Source organism: Pecten maximus, chromosome 10, assembly GCF_902652985.1.
Source record: "Pecten maximus chromosome 10, xPecMax1.1, whole genome shotgun sequence".
Lineage (NCBI taxonomy): Eukaryota > Metazoa > Mollusca > Bivalvia > Pectinida > Pectinidae > Pecten > Pecten maximus.
In genome coordinates this window covers 23,316,392-23,328,463 of record NC_047024.1, presented here as the reverse complement: position 1 = coordinate 23,328,463, position 12,072 = coordinate 23,316,392, and the positions used below count along the sequence as shown (strand labels likewise).

General features: G+C 37.0%; 2 protein-coding genes across 3 annotated transcripts in view; both read right to left on the bottom strand.

Annotated features, from left to right (window-relative positions):
- The window catches only part of LOC117335431 (E3 ubiquitin-protein ligase LNX-like), a 110,081-nt gene that overhangs the window by 15,460 nt on the left and 82,549 nt on the right, over window positions 1-12,072 (bottom strand). For both annotated transcript variants that reach the window (XM_033895404.1, XM_033895405.1), the window contains 3 exons: window positions 9,513-9,613; window positions 6,496-6,579; window positions 2,708-2,837 (listed from right to left, as the gene is read on the bottom strand). In XM_033895404.1, coding sequence (XP_033751295.1) covers window positions 2,708-2,837; window positions 6,496-6,579; window positions 9,513-9,613 — 315 coding nt within the window. The remainder of the gene's footprint in view (window positions 1-2,707; window positions 2,838-6,495; window positions 6,580-9,512; window positions 9,614-12,072) is intronic.
- On the bottom strand, window positions 500-1,803 carry LOC117335432. The gene is made up of 2 exons (XM_033895407.1): window positions 1,414-1,803; window positions 500-872 (listed from the first exon to the last, which is right to left on the bottom strand). Exons 1-2 carry the CDS (start codon window positions 1,595-1,597, stop codon window positions 718-720), a joined length of 339 nt encoding a protein of 112 aa, XP_033751298.1. The 5' UTR covers window positions 1,598-1,803; the 3' UTR covers window positions 500-717.

Here is a 12,072-nt window from a genome sequence, read left to right as displayed (position 1 = left end):
CTCTATACACTGTCAGCCTACAGACCTATATATACCTACCTTCCTTCTCTATAGGCCGACTCTCCTCTGCCTTCTCTCTATACACTGTCAGCCTACAGACCTATATATACCTACCTTCCTTCTCTATACAGGGATCACCACAATTTCAAAATGATGGGTGGAGGAAAAAATTTCCTCAATTTGTTTTTGCGTGATTATGTACTTTCGTGGTTGTCGTGAAGTATCGCGTTGCAGCGTTTTGAGAAATAACATCAATAATGACAATAAGAAAAGAGATTAAATTACATTGTTTTATTCAGTTCTAATTAAATATGTATTTCCATCATTCATCCACTCATTTCCATATTACATAGGCTTGTAAATTGAAACATTTTTTGATAAAAAAACTACTATTAACATGCATACATTTCTCACTCTGATTAATTTACTTTTACAAAACCAATCTAAGTTCCATCTCACTATACTAATACTTATATAACATTAAATAAAACTTAAATACCAACTATTACTGGTATAAATAAACATTCATATCAAGATCATAATACATTGTCAAGTTTAAAGATAAAACATTTCAATTATTTAATAATTGCACTATAATATCTAAATAAATTAACTTAAATTATATTAATAGCAACTATTACATAGATCTATAATAGTTATACAAATCTACAAATCAACTTATATAGCAACTATTTAATGACAAGAATGTAATATTATTTAAATACACAACATAATTTCAACAATATGGCATGTTGAATCTTGATGCCTCCTAATAGCATCTTCCCTGTAGGACTGGCAAGGTGTCTTAATCCAGCTTGTGCTGCCATTCCTTGGAAGTTGCTTATGTTTTGTGCACAGAGCACAGAACATGCCTATTTAATAAGAAAACAATATTGAGGTATTTCTATATTATTATATAGAATCATATCAATCTTTTTTATATTTGCTTATTTAAAATAGACAAAAAGATATCACATATGATATTCAACCACTGAATGATAGTTAAATATTCAAAATTCAATTTTATAAAAGACTAATTGTAATCAGCCAAATAATTAAAAATTAATAAATTTATGAAAAAAAAATTATAAATGATTAGTGAGATCTTTTTAAAAATATCAGTACATTAATTACATATTATACTTGGCATTCCAATAAACTTATTATAATTAACAATAATAAGAAAATCACATTCCAAGATAGATAATAGTTATTGAATAAAAAATTACAGAGATTTTGGAGAGATTCTGAGATGATTTATATTATAGGACGTTTTGAGAACGTTTGGAAAGGGACATCACTCTAATGTCTAATGATACTTTCTAAAAATAGCACGTGACAAGAAAATAAATGACAACACGAAATATTCACTAATTAATCAATCAAACTAATGTTGGATAATTTTAAGCTTACCTTCGTCATCTTCATGCACAATCCATGTGTACTTCTGTAGCCATGGCTTATAAAATGCATCTCGGTGTTTAGTCGATTTCGGGCTGTTGTTTGCAGGTTTTCCATCGCTCGTTTCAATCGCTTGTCGTTTGGACGGAGTTCCAAAAAAGGAGCTGATGGATGTCTGATCTGCTCCTCTCTTCATGGTGAAAATGCCGTGAAATTTTCAAAACTGTATCCATGCTTCTAAAATATTGGCTTGCGTTTTGATAATATCCACGCTGAATATCAATTCTTGTGAAAATAGAATCTTGTCGGATCGTCGGTTTTTCTGATGTCGATGGTATACATTTTCTCAGATGTCCCGACGGAAGCCATACTATCACAACATCTCCCGTTTGCATGGTCAAAACATTAGACCTTCTATTGGTCATCAATTATTACCGACAGTTCTGATCGAGAGGTCAGTCGACCGTATCAAAACATAACTGTAACACCTTACCACGAGGTCGCGATCGGTATAATGTACCGAACGCTATAGAAACGGGTCAGTTAACCGCTGGGAATCGATATAAAATAGGGGTGTAAGGTAACAAATTACATGCGGGGCGCCACGCTTAAACAGGTAATGGTGATCACTGCTATAGGCCGACTCCCCTCCGCCTTCTCCCTATACACTGTCAGCCTACAGACCTATATATACCTACCTTCCTTCTCTATAGGCCGACTCTCCTCCGCCTTCTCCCTATACACTGTCAGCCTACAGACCTATATATACCTACCTTCCTTCTCTATAGGCCGACTCTCCTCCGCCTTCTCCCTATACACTGTCAGCCTACAGACCTATATATACCTACCTTCCTTCTCTATAGGCCGACTCTCCTCCGCCTTAATTCTCTCTATACACTGTCAGCCTACAGACCTATATATACCTACCTTCCTTCTCTATAGGCCGACTCTCCTCCGCCTTAATTCTCTCTATACACTGTCAGCCTACAGACCTATATATACCTACCTTCCTTCTCTATAGGCCTCCTCTCCTCCGCCTCCTCTCTATACACTGTCAGCCTACAGACCGATATATATCTACCTTCCTTCTCTATAGGCCGACTCTCCTCCGCCTTCTCTCTATACACTGTCAGCCTACAGACCTATATATACCTACCTTCCTTCTCTATAGGCCGACTCTCCTCTGCCTTCTCTCTATACACTGTCAGCCTACAGACCTATATATACCTACCTTCCTTCTCTATAGGCCGACTCTCCTCCGCCTTCTCTCTAAACACTGTCAGCCTACAGACCTATATATACCTACCTTCCTTCTCTATAGGCCGACTCTCCTCTGCCTTCTCCCTATACACTGTCAGCCTACAGACTGGATAGTACTGGCCTAAAAGTTGTTGAGCCTGGTAGTGAGAAGCCTGAGTTAAGTCTTCTCCATTCACCTGTTGAAATTGATCAATTGAGAGAAAATTATATATTTAAATTTGAGAAGAATATGGAATTTTTCAGTTAAAATATTTATAAATAACAAGCTCTCAATGTTATAAATCTCAAAAGCTACCCTAATGCAATCAAAATGATTCCTATTAAAATTGCGATAGTTTGTTGTGTTTTATTACATCTACAAATGAAACACATGTATTTTCAAAATCAAAGAAAACCTAAAGACCAATCAGAGGCAGTAGTAGCCACAGAGGCACAGTGGTGAAAAATGAAAATAGATCTACTTTATTCCTTGGTAAATTTATTGTGCAGTTTAACTTGAATTTGACCAGCAGCTTCAGAGAAGAAGTAAATATCAATCACCTTTGTTTGGGGAAATAAGTACAATCTAAAAGCCTAGTCTCGTTACAAATGAAGATATCCAGAATATTGCATCCGCAAACAATACTTCAAATCCACAAAAATCAGGAAGTTCGGCCCGGACTTATTAATGGGCATGGGCTTATCCTTGGGTCAAATACGGCAAGACTTAACTTGGCGGAGACTTTTTCTTATTCTCTAGGGTTTATTTGTAAGAAAGAAGGGTTAGAACTCGCCTTCACATGAGAGACCCCGAGTAATGGCATGGCTGGCATACCAAGTGCACTTTAACAATCTCAGGGTGTTACTGAAATAGCTAGTACACAGGATATGGTCAGAAGTCGGATCGCTCGCGGCCTAGCTGTTCACGATTCCTGCTCTAGGTTTCAATTATAATGAATTATTAATGGCTGCACATATAAACCTGTCTAACAGACCGACTCAACCACTTGCTCAAAGCATGCCGAACGCAACCATACATCATCTAGAAAAATATTTCGATTGATTTTTTCATGACTTTTTACACATATCTCCATGTTGTTTGTTTGATTTCTATCTTTTTGAATCGCATCGGTGACACACAAATGCTTTTTGAAATAGTTTCAATTGTTTTTATTTATTTTTTCCCAACAAATTCAATATTGGAGGCTGCATGAAATATTTATGAAACATATCTGTGTGCTTTAGTTCCATCGACCTGAAAATAAATATGTAATGAACGATTGCTATTAATGGATTACATGGATCACTCAGGTTCATACAATATTGACTATTATGTACTAACTGACCCCTACTGACTATAGGTTACTGAGGTCCATATGTACTAACTGACCCTACTGACTGATTATTGGTTACTGAGGTCCATATGTACTAACTGACCACTACTGACTATTGGTTACTGCGGTCCATATGTACTAACTGACCCCTACTGACTGACTATTGGTCACTGAGGTCCATATGTACTAACTGACCACTACTGACTATTGGTTACTGAGGTCAATATGTACTAACTGACCCCTACTGACTGACTATTGGTTACTGAGGTCCATATGTACTAACTGACCCCTACTGACTGACTATTGGTTACTGAGGTCCATATGTACTAACTGACCCCTACTGACTGACTATTGGTTACTGAGGTCCATATGTACTAACTGACCCCTACTGACTGACTATTGGTTATTGAGGTCCATATGTACTAACTGACCCCTACTGACTGACTATTGGTTACTGAGGTCCATATGTACTAACTGACCCCTACTGACTATTGGTTACTGAGGTCCATATGTACTAACTGACCCCCACTGACTATTGGTTACTGAGGTCCATATGTACTAACTGACCCCTACTGACTATTGGTTACTGAGGTCCATATGTACTAACTGACCCCTACTGACTATTGGTTACTGAGGTCCATATGTACTAACTGACCCCTACTGACTGACTATTGGTTACTGAGGTCCATATGTACTAACTGACCCCTACTGACTATTGGTTATTGAGGTCCATATGTACTAACTGACCCCTACTGACTGACTATTGGTTACTGAGGTCCATATGTACTAACTGACCCCTACTGACTATTGGTTACTGAGGTCCATATGTACTAACTGACCCCTACTGACTGACTATTGGTTACTGAGGTCCATATGTACTAACCCCTACTGACTGACTATTGGTTACTGAGGTCCATATGTACTAACTGACCCCTACTGACTATTGGTTACTGAGGTCCATATGTACTAACTGACCCCTACTGACTGACTATTGGTTACTGAGGTCCATATGTACTAACTGACCCCTACTGACTATTGGTTACTGAGGTCCATATGTACTAACTGACCCCTACTGACTGACTATTGGTTACTGAGGTCCATATGTACTAACTGACCCATACTGACTATTGGTTACTGAGGTCCATATGTACTAACTGACCCCTACTGACTGACTATTGCTTACTGAGGTCCATATGTACTAACTGACCCCTACTGACTCACTATTGGTTACTGAGGTCCATATGTACTAACTGACCCCTACTGACTGACTATTGGTTACTGAGGTCCATATGTACTAACTGACCCCCACTGACTGACTATTGGTTACTGAGGTCCATATGTACTAACTGACCCCTACTGACTGACTATTGGTTACTGAGGTCCATATGTACTAACTGACCCCTACTGACTGACTATTGGTTACTGAGGTCCATATGTACTAACTGACCCCTACTGACTGACTATTGGTTACTGAGGTCCATATGTACTAACTGACCCCCACTGACTGACTATTGGTTACTGAGGTCCATATGTACTAACTGACCCCCACTGACTAACTATTGGTTACTGAGGTCCATATGTACTAACTGACCCCTACTGACTATTGGTTACTGAGGTCCATATGTACTAACTGACCCCTACTGACTATTGGTTACTGAGGTCCATATGTACTAACTGACCCCTACTGACTATTGGTTACTGAGGTCCATATGTACTAACTGACCCCCACTGACTGACTATTGGTTACTGAGGTCCATATGTACTAACTGACCCCTACTGACTGACTATTGGTTACTGAGGTCCATATGTACTAACTGACCCCTACTGACTGACTATTGGTTACTGCATGGTCCATATGTACTAACTGACCCCTACTGACTGACTATTGGTTACTGAGGTCCATATGTACTAACTGACCCCTACTGACTGACTATTGGTTACTGAGGTCCATATGTACTAACTGACCCCTACTGACTGACTATTGGTTACTGAGGTCCATATGTACTAACTGACCCCCACTGACTGACTATTGGTTACTGAGGTCCATATGTACTAACTGACCCCCACTGACTGACTATTGGTTATTGAGGTCCATATGTACTAACTGACCCCTACTGACTATTGGTTACTGAGGTCCATATGTACTAACTGACCCCTACTGACTGACTATTGGTTACTGAGGTCCATATGTACTAACTGACCCCTACTGACTGACTATTAGTTACTGAGGTCCATATGTACTAACTGACCCCTACTGACTGACTATTGGTTACTGAGGTCCATATGTACTAACTGACCCCTACTGACTATTGGTTACTGAGGCCTGTATGTACTAACTGACCCCTACTGACTAACTATTGGTCACTGAGGTCCATATGTGATAATTAACCTCTAGTGAATGACTTTGGTAGTTGAGTATATAAGAAATGTTGTTTATTTGATGCAAAAAACTTGTATATATGACACGGTTTCATTTTTTAAATATTTTCATTCCAAATATCATAATTAACAACACTCTTACCTCCAATATCTGGTCACCTGGCAACAGTCTGTTGTCCTTAGCGATGACACCATCTGGGAATATTTCTTGAATCACAATACAGGCCTAAAACACAAAACATTCTCATTGACAAATGTCTGACTGTTAATTATCTCTATCTACCGAGAAAGAAGTTGTAATCCTTTCCAAGGAATGGTCTGTTAATGTATAACTATCTATGGGTTTCCCAGTATGTCATATTGATCAGCAAAATGGTAGGAGCTAACAAGTTTTTGTATCTCTGAGGAATCTGGGGTATAGCTATGAAAAAATCACATTATGTTTTTCAAAAGTACATCAAACTCTTGACAACAATTGATAGATAGAAAAAAAAACAAGAGGCTTAACGGTCACCTGAGTTTTGATATATTTTGGCAGATTTGATTCCAGTGACTTAATTGAAGGTCAATGCCCCAGCATGCTAAAGGCACAATATCAGGTCAAGGTCATTCATTTGAACAATCTTGATAGCCCTTCACCCCAGCATGCTATATGTCAAATATCAGGTTGCTTAGTTATTGAGATGACGTTGAAAATGTAAACCGTTTACGAACGGCAAACGACAAACGAACAAAACGCGATTAGCATAGGTCATTTGAGACTTTGTCTTGGGTGACCTAAAAATCTGCCATATGAGTGAATTATATTTGATATAAACAGCAAACCATTGAATTTTCTTTTTATTACATTTTAAATGAGGCCTTAAAATGCTTTTACTTATTTTTTTCTTAAAACTGCCGACTGGAAAGTAGCCAGGCCCATCAGTCAAAATGACAACCGATCAAGTCAGCTGATCAGGATAAGCAGTTTGATCAAGGGGAACAACTCTTACAACAGGAAAGTAGTTCTGGCTAAACTTGATATTTTCACGGCAAAATCTATTAACTTTCTATATCTCACAGGCAAAAATGAAATATATATATTTAGGAGAGAGCATACTTCCCCTCATCACATCCACAGTGAACTACAAAGTTTGAATCATTGGTCTGGCAAATCTTGAGTTTTATACCCTCCCCCACATTTCCTGTCTTCGTTCTCTTCCTTTTACTCTTCTTTTATTTATTTAGCAATGCACCACCTAAGCAAGGGATGATAGTATATGTTTGATGATTTTTGCTTCCCTTTATCAGAATTAAAGCATGGCTTTTCAAAGACTCCCTGTTTTGCCTACAAACATTGCTCAAACACTGTTTTTTATAAGAAGTCTATGCTAAATGACCCTGACCTTCTTAAATTTGACCTTGTGTCAAATTCATCACACATCTTTGGGTATACAACAACAATAATGTGGTATATACCAAAGATCGAGCCAAAATTAAACAATAGCAGAATTATTGCATGAATGCCCGTCTTAGATATCCATGCCACCTTGACCTTGGATAATGACCTTGGGACGAAGGTCATTATACACCATGGGTTATAGCTAGCAATACAATATATGCATATATATTTCAACAACTATCCAATGCACTATGACATACATAATGCACCCTGTTAAGAGGAATATGGATCTGGACAAAACCGTATCTGATAGATGATGTGAAGAAAATGCCATGATCACCACTTTCAGGAAAACAGCCGAAAAGTACTTTGTACTGGTAATGAAGTTAATCATGCCTTTGTACCAGAAAGGAAAGGAGGACTTCTAATGCTACGGATACACACAAGAAAACATCAATGGCATTCCACAAATGGAGTATGAAAATACGGCTCATTACACAAGAGGTAGCATGTCAAAGGATCTTTAATGGTTTGATAATAACTTCCTATTCATCTTCTCTAAAGCAGCCAGCCTAGTTCACTTCATCACGAAAGATTGCCTTGTTTGATAAGGAGATTATGCAGATCAGGTGGCAGGGATTTAAACAATACCGACTAATGGGACCCTCCTGATTGATGGAGGTAATATGTAATTTGTACGGACCTTCTGATTGGAAGGAGAGCCGAAGCAAGAAAAGTCACATTAAATATGCTAAACAGAATCACATTATACTAGATACATTATCAAGGTGCCACAGGTGAAACTTCATAAAAAATAAAACAACTCTCCCAGCATTTTCTTGTGATATGACCAAGGCATATTAAAGCTTATTATAATAGTTTTTTGGTAAGTTAGTGGTTTACTGCCTACGTGACTCCGCCTATTGCTAGGTTTCATCTCACCGACTATAGTCAGTGTTCTGTTGCTGTATCAAACATGTCATACCCCCAAATCTTAGGCCAAATCTATCAACAACGAAAAAAGAAAAAAAAGGGCCATAACTCTATTAATTCTAGGAACAAGACCCATGCATGCAATTTCAGTGTGAAACATTTTGTCATCCAGAAAGTACATGTAGCTAATAAAAAATTTGACAGATTTTAGTGAATCAGATAATTAATTCCTCAGACAGTGCGACAGTTACCTCTAATGTGAAAATATGAATTAGATAGCAGTTTCACACTCCACTGTTTTGTGACTGCCGATCTGTCAAAACCTTTCAGCCAGGAGTTTTTAGATGTTGAGCTTACAGATAAAAACTTGAGTGGTATGTTCCTCATTTACAAGTCAAAATATTCTTGAACAAAAAAAATCTCAAAAAATACAAAAAGTGCTAAAATGTATCAAATTGAATCTATTGAACTTCAATGTTTTGGAAAGTTACGTATGTATAGCTCCTTATCTTGGTACTGGCTACAAGTCCAGACAAACAAATCAATAAAAAAAAAAAACCTGTCGTCTGCCTTCAACCTTTGAAATTGGCATGACAAGCAAAAAACAAAACAATGTTGCAGACGGATGATGGTGTCACCTTAAAAAAGAATAAAAAGGTGTTGAGGATTTGAAACCAAATCACTTTAAATCTGTCAATGGCATACACAACTGAAAGCATTATATACATTATATAACAGTATACATCATCAAATGTTGAATGGTAGACATATTTAATGCTTGTGTAATGCAATAAGCCAATCATTAGGCAAGTATGACTAGTTGCAGTTGCATCATGGATACGTACCAGGGGAGTGTCACAGCCACCCACTACACTGATGCCCAGGTCGGCCTGCGTGCGCTGGATTTCAATAGTGGACACCTCACCATCCATCACCGGGTTCTTGCCTGTGAGAAGGAAATAAACACGATCGTGAACACAACGAAGAATGTCTGGTCCCATCTTTGAAAGTGTATCGTCGTTAATACAGAGACGCTGTCTGTTGCTAAACGGAGTGAAGTTTCTCTCCAAATGTGAGCTTGTCATTGTCAGTCTGGTTAAAGTAAAACGCAGCAGTGATCAAGTGAAAAAGTCTGCTTCCATTATATATATACACGGGAGCATCACGTCACTGTCGAAATGTTTTGGCAAGATATCACGTAAGTGAATTTCGGGACAATGATGGCGTGTAAGCATTACTCATGTAGGAATTGATTCTGACATGGAAACCGATAAATGAGTAACCCCGTTAACAGACAAAAAAAAAAATCATGATATCATGTTCAATACGGTTTCCACTCATTCACCCCAGGTCCTGCACCAGAAGAGTCCTGCATTTCACCAACAGTTCATGTCACTGATAAGCAGAGGTCCCCATGTTTCAAATTAGATCAGACGGAGCCATCAGGTTCAAAGACATTTCTGCAGTATCAGAACAGTCTGTCACATAAAAACATTACTTCTAGGGGAAATTAGTGTCTACAAGTACTTAACTAGGAAAAAACAAACTTTGGATTGTATCCATTTTCTGTTAAGGTAACATATGCTGACATTTGTTCATCTTTTGTCCTATACATGGTTTGTAGGTTTGATCTGTAATAAAACCGAGGTCAATACTGTGTATTACAAATTTTGGAAATTTCATGACACAATTTATATCAAGTGACAAATCAAAAGATTCTTCTGTGAATTTTAGAAGTTATTCAAAATATTCTTCTGTGAATATTAGTGGTTATTCAAAATATTCTTCTGTGAATTTTAGTGGTTATTCAAAATATTCTTCTGTGAATTTTAGTGGTTATTCAAAATATTCTTCTGTGAATTTTAGTGGTTATTCAAAATATTCTTCTGTGAATTTTAGTGGTTATTCAAAATATTCTTCTGTGAATTTTAGAAGTTATTCAAAATATTCTTCTGTGAATTTCAGAGATTATTTTAAGATATTCCTACATCTATTTCAGAGATAATTTTGAAATATTCTTACGTCAATTTCAGAGATTATTTAAAATATTTACATGTCTATTTCAGATACCATTTACAAGTATTCTTGTGTGAAATCCATCTAAATTACAAATGTTTTTCTTGTTGACTTTTGTACAGAATAAAGAGATTCTTGAAAGTCATTATAATCTAAATGATTGATTCAATGTTTTGATGTAACATAGATCAAGGCAGTGCCAAAATGAGGTCAAATCCTTGTCATGTGATTCTAGAATGTATAAATATAGACCTATGAATGAAATTCCAAACTAAATCAATATTGATTTGCTGAAATGCTGTGAGCTTACAACGCAAAATGTAAATAAAACATCTATTGGTTTTTATTTAAGAGAAAACAGAATCAAAGAAAAAAGCTTCTAGATAGACTGAAATAGATTTACCCTCTTGTGGCTTTGGAATAAACATCATCTGTCAAGTATCAAAACATTCTGTGGTTTGTTAAAGCTTTAACAATAGAATTAAGTCGATGATCCTGTAGGGAATTTGCACCTCAGATGAAAGCTGGGTCTTTTGGTGTTTTTTTTTTTTTTTTGGTGCCCAATGGACACGTGAGTGACAAAGGTTGTCTCTTTCATTTTCATGTTTTCTTCTTTCTCTCTGACCATATTTGGTACATATCTGACTGGTGGATCAAACCACACACTTCGATCCCTCTACAAATTGCCAAGTGCACGTGTCTTTATCAACGGTCTAGAAATCAAAGTACATTACCATAAATATTTCCATATTTATCCTGTAACAAGCCCAGGGGATCAGTACCTAACATCCATCTCAAAAGGACTGGACTTATTACACGGCACTGCAGTATAAAGTTAGCATAAATCTACGTAGCAGATGTGGGTGGGCTTATTAATTGGCGTTGGCTTATAAATGGTCGGCAGCAATATCGTAGTCAATTCTACATATCATATTTTTGCAGAATTTTTTAAATAGGTATTTATTAGGTATTATTTGCTATATTTGTCATATATTTTTCTCTCTTCAAACCGAAACCTGAAAATAGCTTGACTGTCAAGTACTTTTATCATTTGATCAAAATGTAAAGAATTTTTACCATTAGTTACAGAATTATGCAAGAGGTGAAGAATTAATTGAAAACTATTCTTTCATGATTCTGAGCTATTTCTACCCAGACAGATGCAGAACTGTTAAATGCTCACCAGTTTTCGACATTTAGCAGGAAATTGGAAAACTGTCTAAAAAATATGTGGGTTGATGTATCAGACATGTTTCTCTCTGAATGCAAATGTTCCATTTTTTTTATCGACAAAAGCTTTGGTTACGGCTTTTAGTTTGTCACATGATCTGTAAGCTTTTGCATGTTGTGGTAAAACTGTTAATGTTGTAACCTGGCAGACAATTAAAA

Coding starts and splice junctions, on each gene's coding strand:
- LOC117335432 (XM_033895407.1), bottom strand. CDS start 1,597: ATGAAGAGAGGAGCAGATCAGACATCCATCAGCTCCTTTTTTGGAACT. Junction 873..1,413: donor TGTGCATGAAGATGACGAAG/GTAAGCTTAAAA, acceptor CTTATTAAATAG/GCATGTTCTGTGCTCTGTGC.